Here is a 16,209-nt window from a genome sequence, read left to right on the forward strand (position 1 = left end):
TGAATAGAGAAAAGGGACTGGATATGAGAAATGTTGTTAAGGTAAAAAATGACAAGATTTGGCAGCTGATGGGATGTGTGACATGAAAGAATGAGGAGTCAAGGACAATGCTGTTTATGAACCTGAGAAAATGTAAGGATATTGGTGCCTTCAACAGAAAGAAGGAAATTTGGAAGAGAATAGGGTTTGAGGGGAAAGATTTTGTTGTTGTTCAGCCTTTTCTGAATCTTTGTGATCCCATTTGGGATTTTTTCAGCAAAGATACTGAAGTGGTTTGCCTTATCCTTCTCCAGCTCATTTGACAGATGAGGAAACTAGAGCAGAGTTTGGTCACTTGTCCAGGATTACAAAGCCAGTTAAGTGCCTGAGGCCATATTTGATCTCAGGAAGATGAGTCTTCCTGACTCCAGGCCCAGCCTTTTATCTATTATACCACCTAGATGCCCAAGGGTGAAAGATTTTTAATTCATATGTCCAAAAGGCTACTTAAATTGTGCAAAACCTTTGACTCAGAAGTCCTGTGACTATTCCCCAAAGAAATAAGAGAAAGAAGAAAAGGAACCATGTGCATAGAGATATTTATGACAGTAGTTTTTGTGGTAGCAAAGATGAGGGAATTCCCATCAATTGGGGAAAGTCTGTGATAAAGGATTGTGAAATACTATTGTGCTCAAAAATAATGATGGAGATGATTTCATAAAAACTTGGGAAGACCTATATAAATTGCTGCAAAGTGAAGAGGGGCCTGTGATGGCAGAGTAGTGAAATGCTATCCTTTCTCCAGACACAATGAAAATGGAAGGTTAGAGAAAGCAGGATATAGGATCCTGAATCTGTTTTGGTTAAGTCCTTGGTATTCAGATCATTCAGGACCTAAATGAACTCTTCCTTAATGCTAAGGTTTTTTGTTTGTTTTTTGCCTTATCTCAAGATGGTGGAAGATAAAACCCGTTATTCCTACTTGGATCAAGTGTGCAACATGGTCATGGATGGGACTTTGGCAACTAAATTTCAGTTGTGGACACTCAGCAATTATTGAAGGCTGATATTGTTATTCAGTGATTTGGTGAAGTAGGATGAAAAATATCATGTTTCTACATATGGCAGTAGGTTCCTAAAGCAAGCAAGTCTCCATGTGTAGACCCTGAGTGGATCTAGGACTGCAGAGTTCTGGGCAGAGGCCCAGGTGTCAGCATTGGCCGCTAACTACCTAGGTGCTTAGTGATTATGAAGGGGGTAATGTGCTGGTTTGGGTTGGTTTGTTTGTTTTTTCTCATAAAATAACAGGCAGAAGGCAGAATGGGTCTCTTTCCCATATGTGACAGTCTATTCTCCTGCATCTGTCCCCCACCAGCCAACACTCTCCTTAGTAATGTTAAAGGAAATTTATAGATAGATTTATGATAGTAAAGTATAGTAAAATATAGATTTCCTATAACAGTAATGAAGAAATGATTGGTCTGTTTTCTCAAACTGATTTGATGGCTGAATTGGTAGTTTGAGCTCCCGTGCATGTCAATAGGTTTTTTACCACAGTAAGTTTCAGGGGAGGAGGGAAGGGCCAGAGCTGGAGCATCAGTCATTACTGGTTGAATGATACTTCTTGTCTTCCCCCAAACTATCTTTACCTCTTTCTTGCTCTCCACATCCAGCCATGAGGTCAGAAATGTTTTAAACATTCCTTCTTTGAGGGGGAAGGAGGTGCTTATGTCCTCTACTTCTAACTCCTTAAAAAATTTTATAATTTTGTGAATGTGCTTGCAGGCTCTCACATGTACCTATTGCTTTCCATTCTCACTCTCCTTCCCCCCACCCCCAGCTCTGACCTTTATTGCTTATCTGGGATGTAGCAGTAACTCATCTCTAGTTTCTACCAATTCATGTTTATCCTTCACACTGACTAGTTCAGCCTTTATAGAATGTTGGGGAAAGAGCTTCAGATTAGAAATCAAGTGAGCTGTGTTCTGGCTCTACTTTGCCTTTAACTAGGAAGGCAGCCTTTGACAAGTCAGTTAACTTCTCCAGCATCAGAGGTTTCTCTAAAATAAAGAAGTTTAAATCAATCATCTCCCAGATCTCTTCAGTTTTAAATTATATATTACTTCCCTGTACAAAAATAACAGAATGCAAACATCAAATAGTCTCCACTCATTTGATTTCCCAATATCTACCAAATAAAATCCAAACTCCTAACCCTGGCAGCCAAAGCTCTCAACAGTCTCTAATCCTACCCTGTATTTATACTTTATCTCCCACTATTCCTTTTTAGAAGTCCTCATCCCTAGCAAACCTGGAATGTGCTTGGAACTTTCCTGCCTCTTTGCCTTTGCTCAGTGTTTCCCTTAGGTACTAAAAATTCATCTCCTTTTAAAGTTCAATTTAAATGACATGACATTTCCATAAAGCTTTCCATAATCACCTCATTCCGGTATAACTTTCCTCTGTGCTGAATACCTATAATATTTACTATCTGTAGTTCTCATAAAAGTTTTATCTTGATTTGTATTGTAATTATTTGTGAATGTGTCTTATCTTCCCCACTAGATTGGAAGCTCCTGGAGAACAAGGGACTATGTCCTTTACATTTTTGCATTCCCCACAGTTCTTTGTGTTAGTTTCTGGAATGAATGATTTCATTGTGAGAGATTCATTCAACAGACTTTAGTTAAATATTTGCTATTTAGAGAACTATAATAAGATAGGAAAAAAACACAAATTTATATAAAACAGTCCCTGCTCCCATTGAACCTACAGCCCATATATATAAGCAGTTATAAGGTATCACATGAAGAATGCATTTAGAGTGTCTAATACAAAGAAAAATACTATATCTGGTTCCCAGCAAAAAAAAAAAATTGCCAATTGGGATAATTACAGATGGCTTCACATAGGAGATAGAATTTGAATTGTACCTTAAAGAATGAGTAGAAATGTAATAGATGATCTCAGTGGAAAGACTGTTTTGACATAAAAGGTAGGATTCAGATTATTGAAATGGAGGGAATAGGGTACATAACAAACATTGAATATTTAGAGAAACCAGACTTACCTAATGTTACTGAATTTTATATTCTGTTTAAGACTCTTAAAACAAGATTTTAGTTACACATAGTACTTGCCATTTTTTTTATACTTGTGCTAGATATTTGGTGATTTTGGTTAAATGGAATAGAATATTTAAGAGTCAGCTTGAAAATTTGGAGGCCAAAGGTTATTCTACTCACTACGCTGAAATTTATGATTAATGATGATTACTAAAATTTTGGCTTATTAGAAATATCATGCTGTGATAATAGAAAATAACCAAGTTTTCAGATTTTTTCATTATTTTTTAAAGTGAAGCTATATAGCTTTTTATAATGCAAAATCTCCCAGTTTAAGTTCTCTAGTGGATTCCATGTTTATTGCGTACCTGTTTTTCCAGAGATTTCCCTTCAGGTAAGGCAGTATATATAGTTTAATACCACTATCCTGTAAATCCAAGACATAAATTATGTCAAAGTAAAATCCTTTTCTGCTTTGATCAGTTTAGTTTTAATAAACATTTAAAATACCAACTGTATTTCCTTAAATTAATGCTCATTTATATCTTATGTCACGTAGATAGATTTTGAAATTTGGGAGGTCAGAATAATAATTTTAAGCATTAAGACTGAGCTACTCTAAATTTGTATACATCTCAGAATTATAATCATTTTTTGCAGTTCCTAAGACTTTATGGTTAATATTTTTACTATCTATATAAAAGAAAGAAATGAAAGAAAATTCAGTATCATGAAGACCAGAGATTCCACTGAGGCACCTTCAGCCATAACCATTGATAGCTCTTGTGGCCAAGATATAATGAGATCCGTTTTCAAGAGAAATCTAATTCACCTTCGTGGAAGCTTGCATGGTGCTTCATTTTAAAATGGGGGATATAATCTCTTGAAATAAAGCTTTAAACATACTATACAAATAGTTATCTATACATCATATAGATTATCATCATTGTAATTTCTTCAATGTAAAATTTGGCTTTAGAATATATTAGATGTTCATAATCAGTTATTAATCCTAATGCTTTGGTAAAATGGAAAATTTTGAATCATTTGTAACCCAATAAGTGAAATGGGTTATCATTGGGAGTTAATTGATAATTAGACATTAAAATACTTCAAGATTTCCTTTCTGAAGTAGTTATTTGATATACTCATTAATTTAATTGAATCTTGAATCTTAATTTATTATTCTAAATTTTTTAGTTGATAGTTTGCTGAATGAATAAGATTTGATTTTTAGTTCCTGATCTCACTTAGTTAGCGGCATGCACATCTTTCCCTGTACCATTTTCCTTTCCACTAGCAGCATGTCATTTTCCTAAATGTGCATACCTTCCCTGATGTTCATTCTGCTTGCTCTGGTGGAGATATTGCACATTACTAAGTTGCATGTTGTCACGGCTTTAGTGCAATTTAGTATGTGTGATATTTTCACATGAGTGCATGCACACGGGTATGGCTGTGGCCTAAAATTATTATAGTTTTTGTTGGGGGAGGAATTTCCTTACATGAATCAAATTATATCATTGTATAATATCCTGGTTAATATTTATATTGTACCTTTTGGAGCTTACTAGACATATGTAATATGTTACATGAGTGTTGTTAAAACAACATTTTTCATTTGATAAGTTATTGAAAGGAGGGGTTCCATTTATGAGTACCTCAGATTACTAAGTTTTTGTTATGTATTTGGGGTAATCATTCAGGAAACAAGGTTTTTGCTTTCTGTTTAGAGCAAGTTAAACCCTCTTTCCTGAATGATTATTTATTTACATGTGGTTTCCCCATTAGAATGTGAGCTTTTTAAAGGCAGAGACTGTTTTTGCTTTTCTTTGTAACCCCAGCTCTTAATAGAGAGCCTATTACATAGTAAGTGTTTAATAAATGCTTTTTTTTTTTGGACTGACAGCCCAGCCATGCATGCAGAGTAGGAAGGAGGGAAGGAAGGAAACATTGTTTAAGAGATCACTTTGTTACAACCCTGGAGATGCAAATACAAGCAAAAAGAAGGGCAATCCCTGTCCTCAAAGGGCACACAAAAGGGATCTAAAGCATACAATTTTTAAATTGTTTATTTGAGTTTATGTTTTGGGGTTTGAGTTTTATAAGATTACTCACAAAAGTGAACAATATGGAAGTAAATTTTGCATGATAACACATGTATAACCCAGATCGAATTGCCTGCCTGCTCTAGGAGGGACAAGGAAGGTAGGGAAGGAGACAAGTTCTGTCATATTACTTCAGAAAACTTGTGTGGAAATTTACATGTAATTGGTAAAAAAAATTAAAATATAAAAAGTTTTTAAATTAAAATAAAATTTTAAAATTTTAAAGAAATCTATCTTTAAAGGCTGAAACAGAGGGGAGTGGGGTAATGGTTTTGAAATTCAGAGGAAATCTGGAACTGGCCTGGGAGAAAAATGAAGGCATGATGACCTGGGCCCTTTCACAAAATAGATATTCCAGGAAGAATTGAATAGTGGGAAAGAGTGGGACAAGTGTTACACAAGATATTGCATGGTGAATGGGCTACAAGGGCGGTAAGTTTATCCAAAATAAGAGGTTTTTAGTAGAAGAGACATGATTTGGAAGTCAAGAATTGACCTGAGAGAAGAATGTAAGCAGCCTTCTGAACTGAAAATGCAGTGCTTCTTTGTGAGATAGTGTGTTCCTTGTCACATTTATTGTTCAAGCAATGATTTGTGGATTATTTTTCAAGGAAATTATGAAAAGAATTAATTCACTGGATAAGAAGTTGGACTAGATTACTTTCAAGGTTCCTTATACTTCTATAATCCTATCAATATGTATATCCTTATATAGGTCATATTCCATTTGTTGTATTTTTTTAAGATGGCAGTAATAAATTTGATTCACGTTGCCTTGTTCTTTATAGTTTGTTGTTAAAAAAAAAACAACTTTTAAAAATTAAGAGCATTTCTTCTAAGGGGTTTATACTGTCAACACAACCAACCCCAACTCTAGCCACCACCACAGTCACCCCACCCTATCCTGCCATCATCAGTCCTAGAGCTTTAATTCAGTCATAGATGAGCATTATACATAGAGTCGTGGTACTGAAAGAAACCACAGATCATCCAGTTCAGTTCCCAGCCTGTAAACTAAGAGTCTTGAGTGGCCTTTACCTTTTTAAGTAAAGCATATGTCATAAGTACTTTTTTATAAAGTATAAAGTAAGTGTTTTGAAATGTAAAAAACATTTCTTAGTTTATGGGCCATACAAAAACAGGTGAAGTGGATTGACCTGGGGCTGTAGTTTGCTACCTCTGATCTGGTCCAGTCCTCTCTTTTTCTAAATGAGGAAGCTGAGGCTCAGAAAGGTGAACCTACTTGCCTATGGTCACAGAACCAGACAGTGGCAAAAGTAATGAGTTGACAAGAGTCCGGGTTACTTTATAGATCTGCCGAGTTTTTTCATTATATTATGGTGTTTCCCATAAGTTGTTTCTTACCAGGAAAATGTTAGGGACCCATGATCTATTCTGAAGATTAACTAAACTTTATACCAAGTTATTCCCTAAAATCTTTTGAGGGTATTTAGCAATGATTGTAGTGGGAATATATCTTAATCAAGCAGTTAAGGGGTTGCTATGCTATATTTGGAAAAGAAGGTTAGGAAAATTTTTCTGGTGTGGCAGATTGGTTTGTTTCTTTCCTCCTGCTTAGGAATATCAAGACAGATCTGTTTTTCCTTCTGCTCTTATCTCCTTTCTACTATGTTGATACCTTTCTTCATTGAAACACCTTGCAGTGAAACTGAGCTGCTGCTCAGGTCTCCTAATTTCCCTATCCTGACCATTGTCACAAGGAAAAGAATCGACTGTGGCAAGTCCTTATTCTCAAGAAGTGCCAGCTGGGATTATTTTTTTTTCACTTAATTCTTTATTTTCTCATTTAACTCCCTCAGTACCCTTTGAAGACATTTAAGGACATATGGGGACATTTGTTTCTTCATCTCTTTTAGAATGTTAGTACCTCATCATCATATAGCTTCTACCAACTGCTCAAAAACATTTGCTTTTCCAGCTTTCTCTTGATTCTGGTGTTTGCATTTCAAAATGCCTATTTACCTCTGATCTTTTCATCAGAAATACTTGAGAGTCTTCTACTAAAGATAATTTTTTCCCTAGTGGGATTACACTCCATTTTGCAGAGTAATTTGTTTGTAAGCCTCTATCATTTGCCTTTTGGAATGTTGTATTTCAAGATCTTCATTCATTTTTAGTAGAAGCTTCCAGTTCTTATTTGATCCTAATCATGGTCTCTTGGGGTTTGAAATGCTTTCTGGATGCTCAATATTTTTTTTCTTTGATGTGGAAGCCTTTGGACTTTATCTGACATTCTGGGGACTTTTCTTTTTGGACTTCCTTTCAGAAAGTGATTAATGGGATCATTCTATCTCTACTTTTTCCTCTGATTCTACAATATCTGAAAAGTTTTCACTTTTGATTCTTGAAACAGTGTCCAGGATTTTTTTTTCCTTTAATTGTGGTTTTCTAGAAATTTAATGATTGTTAAATTATCTCAACTTATCTTCTAGGTTGTTTTTGTTTTTTTTTTTTACCCTTAATTTCGGTGCATTGTCTCATAGGTGGAAGAGTGGTAAGGGTGGGCAATAGGGGTCAAGTGACTTGCCCAGGGTCACACAGCTGGGAAGTGGCTGAGGCCGGGTTTGAACCTAGGACCTCCTGTCTCTAGGCCTGACTCTCACTCCACTGAGCTACCCAGCTGCCCCTTCTAGGTTGGTTTTTGATATCAACTACATTATTTTTTCCCAGTCTTTTTATTTTGTTCTAATTTCTTGTTGTCTCAGTGAGTCATTATATTGTTTGGTCTATTCTAGTTTTTAGGGAGCCCATTATTGGATTTAAGGTAACCATTTTTCTCTCTTAAGCTCTCTGTGATCTCTCCAATTTTTCCCTTATTTTTAATTCTTTGCTCCATAAAGGCATTCATGTAATCCTTGTGAAAAATCCATTTTTCCTCTAGTCTGTTTTCAGTTATACTACTCTTTGGAGGGATTTTTTTTTATTTGCACTAGTTTTTTGATACAATTGAGGTGTTTTCTTTGATTTACTCATCTAACTTTAGTTTTGTGGAGGTTTGTGCCTAAACCAGAGTACACATTGCTGGGTTCAGGGAGTGGGGTGCTTCAAGACTCTCCCTACTCTAGTCCATATTGCATTCAGCTGCCAAAATTATCTTCCTAAAGTCTGACCACCCCACACTCTATTCAGTAAACTCCAGTGGCTCCCTGTTTGGCATCTAAAGCCCCTTCCAATCTGATCTTTTTCTTCCTTTCCAGGCTTATACTCTACTGGCCCAATAGCTGTTCCTCCCACACAAAAATCCACCTCCCAACTCCATGGCTTTTCACAGGCCATTTTTTTTTTTGGACTGACATGCATGCAGAGTCTTCTTCCATGTCTGGAATGCTCTCCCTCCTTTCTTCTACTTCACATCTTCCCTGGTTTTCTTCAAAATTTAACTTAAATCCTACCTTCTGCAAGGGGTCTTTCCTGGTCTCTTGGCTCAAAACCTCCCTCACTAATGTCTTCCCCCTGAAATTAGCTTTCATCTACTTTATATATCTTGCACACTTAAAGTTGTTCATATGTTGTCTTCCATTAAACGTTGAGGGCAGTGACCATGTTTTAACCTTTCCTTGTATCCCTAGTACTTAGCAAATTGCCTGATACATAGTAAGTGCTTAATATATATATTTGTTGACTGGCTGACTTCAATTCATCTACTAAATTTATGAACAGATTTTCCCATTGCTATATTCTTTTCTCTCCACATGCTTTTTCTACCTAGTGGACAATTGCTTATTGCTTTGCAAACCTGATTAATTCAGGTGAAGAAGTTAGATAATAAAAGGAAGAGTTTAAGTAATATTCTCCTTTTCACTTGCTAAGTGTAACATATTACAGACTGGATCTCTTACATTCTTCTATGTCAGCAGCATCAAGTTACCCACATATCAATAATTTCTTTCTTATAGTTTTGGCAATAAAATATCTGCTGGGATAAAAAATAAGGTGAGTGAATTACTTAAGTAAATAAGCAGTTTCTTTTCTTAGTTGGTGACTCATTGTCATATCATGGTTATGAGAGCTGGAAGACACCTTATAATAAAATCACCTAAAAATGTAGAACAAAGAAAATAGTTCAAAGAGAAATCTGAAATTTATAAATAGGAAACCCAAAGAGCTATGGGAAATGACTTTCTAATGTCTATTAGCAGGTAATTAGTTAATGGGAAAATTAAAATTTGAAACCAACACTCCCATCACTGATTCTTCCGGGTCAGTTTCTGATTATCCATTTTTGTGAATACAAATGGTACAGAACAAAAAATAATCTGAAAAACAAAAGTAATTCAACCCAAGTGGTCCTCCTGAAGTAGAAAGTTTAGGGATACTGTAAAGATTTTTCCTATAAGTAGCCACAAAAAATGAGCTGCTGCCCATCATTGTTTAGTCTTCTGTGTTTTTTTTTTTAATTTCAACCTAAGGACATGATCTAAACTGTAAGAAAGTATATGAAATTAATAAAGGATAGGTCTTTATGTTTGAGGTTATCTTTGTTTAAGAAGCTAACCCCACATGTGAGATAAGGAAGCCAAAAAGTAAAGCAAAAGACAAATTGCAGAAAATGTCTAATAAACACAAATCATTTGGGCTTTAGAAAATGGTATCAAGTGTTTGGGTTTCTATAGAAAAATATAGCAATCTGAGTTATTAACCTTTGGTACATAAGAAGAGGACTAATTAAGACTTTTAATTTTGGAATAAGATGTCTAGAAACTCCATTTTATTACATAGATACAGAAGTTCTAAGGAGCTATTAATTTTATTTTTCGTAATAATGTAGTTTTAATACTCTGACAATAATGGCATTCACCTAATTATAATTGATTTTTCCAAGTTAAAATGTGAAAGTGATTTTATCTCCTTTGTTTTCTTTTTGGTCATCTTAGAGGTGTGTTTGATGCGTCCCTCAAAATGGCTGGGTTCTATGGATTGTATACTTGGTTGACTCACACCATATTTGGAATCAATATTGTCTTCATCCCATCAGGTAACCATCATACCATGAACTCAACTGCATTCTTTTTTTTTTTAAATATTTAAGAGCATTTTATAGACAATTTGGTATTTTGGTTAGGAGCAGGTGTTATTCCCCAGATTTGAAGTATTACTTTTTCTAATTGTAGCTCATAGAAATCTTTGGGGAGTATGACTCAATATGTTCTAAAACAATTGTGATGGTTATCTAACAGCAGACATTTTCGTAGCTTCATGAGTATACCCTATAGAATGTTGTTGTTATTGTTACTTTCTGGGATCCAACACTCATTATTCCTCTAATGCTACCTCACCTCTTTATACATCTTTTCTGAGTTCCAATAATGCCTGGAACCATTTAACACTCTCTTTATAGCTGAACTCTCTTCAAGTTTATTCTGTGTTACAAAGTTAGAGATAATCTAGTCCAGGCCCCTTATTTTTACAAACAAGGGTACTGAGACTTAGAAGGATGAAATAACTTGTTTTAAGATCACACAGCCTGATAGTGGAATAACTGAGACTACAACCTTATTCCTTTTGCTTTCTCATTTCCGTTTCTATACATTATACCACTATCCTCATTTGTTCTGTCCTCAGTGTAGAATGGTCTGAATTCTCAAGGATTTTTTTTTTCTGTAGACCCTTATCATCCTGAAGGGATCCCACCTAGAACTTCTCAGTCACTGATATCTTCTTTTCTCCATTTATTCATGCTCAACAGTGTACCTTATCTAGTGGCACTAACCCCACCCTGTTCTAACCAAAGAACACATAGAACCAAGAATTCAACTGCCTCATGAGTCAGTCTATTCTATTTCCATACAGCTCTGATGATGAGGAAGTTTTTTTATTAAACCAGAATCTGCCTCTTCCTAACTTCTATTCATTGATCCTGATTGTTCCCTCAGAAGCTACATGGATCAAAAATATTTTTCTTAAAGGAAGTTTCTATACTCCACTCTCAAGTATTCTTTAATGAATGTTAAACATTCCCATTCCACTTTTTTTTTAACCCTTACCTTTGGTCTTAAAATTGATACTGAGTATCATTTCCAAGGCAGAAGAATGGTAAGGTCTGGGTAATGGGGGTCACACAGCAAGGAAGAATTCAAGGTCAAATTTGAATCCAGAACCTCCCATCTCTAGGCCTAGCTTTCAATCCACTGAGCCACCTGGCTGCTGCCCCCCTACTTCCTTTTAACCATTCGTCCTGTGATATAGTTTCAAGTCCCCTCATTATCGTGCTCTGTTTTGCCTTCTATCCCTGGATGGGAGATTCTGACCAAATAGCCTTTTGTATTTTTCATTGTAATCTGGTTTTAATACTCATAAGGGCATTGGTCTAAATTGTAATCAGATACTATTAAAACAAATTTCCTTGCTTTATAATAAATATTTAGAAATATTACTATATCTAGAAATAATTTCCATTACTGAAATAGCAAAAAAAAAAGTAGATTATATTCAGACACACAAAAAAGCACATGAAGCAAGAATCAAAGGTCACCTTAAGATTATGAACATGGAAAATAGATTTAGACCAATAATTTTTATGTCATGGATCCCTTTGGAAGAAGCCTGTGTACCCCTTCTAGAATTAATATTTTTAAATGCATAAAAAACATAGGACAAGTTCATGTTGTTGTTGTTAAAGTCATTTCAATCATGTCTAATTCTTCATGACCCCATTTGGGGTTTTCTTGGCAAAGATACTGGAGCAGTTTGCCATTGCCTTGTCCAGAGGAAACTGAGGCCAAAAGGGTTCAGTGACTTGCCTAGGCTCACACAGCTAGTAAGTATCTGAGGCTCGATGTGAACTCAAGAAGATGAGTCTTCCTGACTCCAACCTGGGCACTCTATCCTGTTCTAAGTTAAGAAGGGTTTAGAAAGATAAGTTTTTTAGACATGTTGCACTTGAGGTATTAGTAGGACCAAGCAGCTAGAAATGTTGTCCTGAAGCTCAGAAAGAGAGGTCTGGGCTGGAGGGATAGATTTAGTATGCGGAAGTGGAAGAGGGCCAGAAATAGACCCTTTGGGAACACCTACATCTCCAGATCAGAAAGTAGACAAAGATCCACAAGAAAAGTTTAGAGAGGCAGGAGAATGCATCAGCAAGTGTTTATTAAGCACTCTTTCTGTGTTAAGTATTGGAAATATAAAGACCAAAAAAAAAAGTTCCTTGTGCCAAGGAACTTCCATTCTGTTGGGGGAAGTAGCATATATACATATAAACACATACAAAGTAATTTGGTGGGGCTGGCAAGGCATTAGCAGCTGAGGGAATCAAGAAAACCTCATGCAGGAGGTGGCACTGAGATATGAAAGGGAAGAGCACCATTCTAAACCTAAGGGTCAGACTGTACAAAAGCATGGAAAAACATACAGTGTTTTCAAGGAGTCCAATTTGACAGACCCAAAGAGTTTATGAAGGGAGGGGCAATGTGTAATATTCCTAGAAAAGCTGAAGCCAGATTGTAAAAGGCATAATTTTTGGAAAATAAATTTTTATTGATGCCTTTTTATGATATCACCATAGTGTCACCTTAGTACCCTCCCAGAGAGTCATCCTCTCTAACAAAGAGTATTTTTTAAGAGAGAGAAAAAAGAAGAGAACAGAAATCAGTATAATAAGACATTGAAAAATCTGAGAATGTGTACAATGTACAACATTTGGGGACCTCTCAACTCTGTAAGGGTGGGATAGGAGTATCTTCTTATCTCTTCTTGAAAGTCTTGCCTGCTATTTATATTTTGCAACATTTGTGAAAGGCTTTCAGAGCTAAGAAAGGAGTTTATATTTTATTCTAAAGATGAGAGGGCCAGCAGAGCTTATTTGAACTTGGAAGTGACATAACCAAACCTGTGCTTTAGAAATATCACTGTAGTACAGTGTGTGTAACTGTATTTATTATAAAGAGAAAAGTGTAAGGAAGAGCTGCTAATTTAGAAGCTGTTACAGTAACCTAAGCTAGAGGTGATTTCAAGCCTGAACCAGGCTTGAAAGAGGAGAAAGATGACTATTGCAGGACATGCTATGGAAATATGAATGGGTATTTGGCATGAAGGGAAATTTAGGAATGAAGATGACTCCATAGTTGTGAAACTAGATAACTAGAAGGGTGATAGTGCCTTTGACACAAATAAGGACATTTAGAATAGTCGTGGATTGAAGGCATGGGGAGAGGAGTTTACTTTTGGGTATGCCTACAGGACATCAAGTTGGAAATGTATGGGAGTCAGTTGATGATATGAGAGCCTAGAAGAGAGGCTAAGGTTGCATATGTAGATTTGAGAGTTATTTGAGAAACAGTCTTGGGACTATATATATACTTGGTGAGTAGGGCACAGATGATAATTCAGCAAAGGAGATTGGACAGGGAATAGCCAGATAAGTAGGGAGAGAACTGAGAGAGAACAATGTCTTGAAAACACAGAGGAGAGAATATCAGGAGATAACTGAGGAGGAGAGAATGGTCATTGGTGTCAAGTGCTTCTTGCAGAAAAGTCAAGAAAAATGAGGAATGAGAAAAGGCAACTGAGAGATCATGGATCTCTTTGGAAAAGAAGTTTGAGATGATAAGAATTATGAGATCAGAATGTAGATCAGGAGTTTAGAAAGGAATTAGAGGCAATGAGTAAAGGTAGATGTTTCTGGTCATTTGGCCGTTAAGGGAGGAAAAAAGAAGGATAGCATGAAAGAACACTAACTTCAAGTGAGAATGTTATAAAGATAGAGGAAGCCTGGGCTTGTGTGTAGGCAACAGTGACGTTTACAACAGATAAGAATAGACTGAGGATTAGAGAGGATGAAAGGTGATGGATGGGCAACCAAGAGAGGAGCCAGCATCAAGGAGCCATCAGAAGAGGTAAAATCCAGATTCATGGAACCAAACATTTCAATGACAAAGATAGTCCCTCCTGAACACTGCAACTTAAATGACACCTTGCTGTTTAGTTTTCAGACATCTAATAGTCACTTCTACCTTGTCTAGCTTCAAGCTTTTTCATTTCCTGAATCATCTATAGTAACTCATTTGAGTCATGTAATGTCACTGAGCTTCCATTTCCTTCTCTGTAAAATTGGATTAGATCAGTGATTCCCAAAGTGGGCACTACCGCCCCCTGGTGGGTGCTGCAGCGATCCAGGAAAGCGGTCATGGCTACAGGTGTATTTCTCTTTCCTATTAATTGCTATTAAATTTTTTAAAAAATTAATTTCCAGGGGTCTAAGTAATATTTTTTCTGGAAAGGGGGCAGTAGGCCAAAAAAGTTTGGGAATCACTGGATTAGATGATCTCTGAATTCCCTTTCTTTTTTAAATCCTGTGAATCTGAAGTCACAGCCACGCTTAAAGTTTGTGATATAAAGGACCAGCACATTCTACCATTCCAGTTTTAGACTGGCATAGGCAATCTTCAGGCTGACATGGGGCCCAGGCCCTGAATTTTTTCTTATTCCCCTACATCCCCAACTGTTACAACCAGTTATGGTAAACTGAGGCCAAAGTTCCAGTCTCAACCCCCTTCAGAAATGCCAAGACCCTGAATGAGGGTGACAACTTTCTTTTATAGACAGAAGGAGCATCTAAAATAGAAAACAGCATCATAAATGGGGAAAGCATCGTGATAGGTTACAGAGTTTAGATTACACTTTAGTTACATTAGTTAGATTGTAGTTTAGTTACAGGATTACAGGTTACAATATGATTGACTGGAAATTGAGTTTGAGGGACTAGTAACAATCCCTCCTTCCATATTGTTGCTAAGAAATGTTCATTGTTTGAGTCAACCTGCAAGGACAATTTGGCAAGAGTGGACCAGACTTCTTTGGATATCAGACCAGATGCCCTGGTATCCACCTGCATCATTCAAGGACAGACAGATTACCTTGAGGCAAGAATAGAACAGTGATCAACAGGAGAACTGAACTTCTAAACTTAACTCACAGTCATTTAAAGATTCACAGGAAGGCTGAATCTCCAAACTTAATTCTAAGGCAAAAGAAACATGATTTATGCAGTTAGAAAAATACTGACATGATACAAAATGAAATCTGCAACAAACAGAATGAATTTGATTTTCCCAATTTTCATAGGTAAGTAGTAATGACAAGGCAGCCCTTAGGGACTGCCTTCAGGAGGAAATGCCTGGAACTTACCATGTTCCAAATATATTTTCACCTTTTTCAGAAGCAAGCAATAATGTCCAGGTGTGGGAAAGAAACTTGGTCATTAGCAGTTTAGCAGAGAAGGTGTTCCTGCTACTACTGAAAAGTTATCATTAGCATTTAATCATGATTGGCACCTCTCCCATTTGTTACAACTCCCAAAAGTGCTTCTCTCATTGGATTCTTTCAAAAGCCTTTTAAGGTAGGCAGAGCAGGGAATGTTGTCCTCATTTCACAGAGGAGGAAATTGAGGCCTAGAGAAGTGATGAGACTTGCAGGAGGTGACAAAATGAATTAGTGCAGACCTGAACTAAAATCTAATCCAAGTGTTCTTTCCACTTCACCAGCCTCTGTGTGTGGGAATTCTTTAGTAAACACTATTCCTCCAGTTTACTGAAGCTTGACTTCAGTTAATCAGTTTAACCTTCAGTTATATTTTTAATCCATTAATCCAGTGCACTACATTCCTTGAACATTCCAATGAATTGAGTTATTTTGCTGTGAATTTGGAGGGTTCTTTTTTTCTTATTACAAAGAATCAACAACTATGTTTACTATTTTGCTGTGGTATGAAATTTATTTCTTTTGACTTTCTTAGCATTAGCAGCAATCCTTGGAGCAGTACCATTTCTGGGGACATATTGGGCAGCAATACCTGCAGTTCTAGACCTGTGGCTTACTCAGGGAGAAGGATGCAAAGCAATCTTGCTTCTGGTTTTTCACCTCTTACCAACATACTTTGTAGATACGGCAATCTACTCTGACATATCAGGGTAAGTATTTCACAAAACCAACAGCAGTGATACTTGTAATTATATCAATGTCTTCACATCTTGATAAAAGGTTTCTTTCCTTTATAATTTAGAGGGTTTTTTAGGCTTTTTTACTCTAGCAGCCTTTATATT

At 36.3% G+C, this 16,209-nt stretch overlaps 1 protein-coding gene across 1 annotated transcript in view; it reads left to right on the forward strand.

Moving 5' to 3' along the window:
- Positions 1 to 16,209, forward strand: part of TMEM245 (transmembrane protein 245) — a 75,962-nt gene that overhangs the window by 51,518 nt on the left and 8,235 nt on the right. Inside the window, exons 15-16 of the mRNA XM_044658264.1 lie at positions 10,048 to 10,148; positions 15,903 to 16,077. Coding sequence (XP_044514199.1) covers positions 10,048 to 10,148; positions 15,903 to 16,077 — 276 coding nt within the window. The remainder of the gene's footprint in view (positions 1 to 10,047; positions 10,149 to 15,902; positions 16,078 to 16,209) is intronic.

The sequence above is a fragment of the Gracilinanus agilis genome, chromosome 1 (assembly GCF_016433145.1).
Source record: "Gracilinanus agilis isolate LMUSP501 chromosome 1, AgileGrace, whole genome shotgun sequence".
In the NCBI taxonomy this organism is placed as follows: domain Eukaryota; kingdom Metazoa; phylum Chordata; class Mammalia; order Didelphimorphia; family Didelphidae; genus Gracilinanus; species Gracilinanus agilis.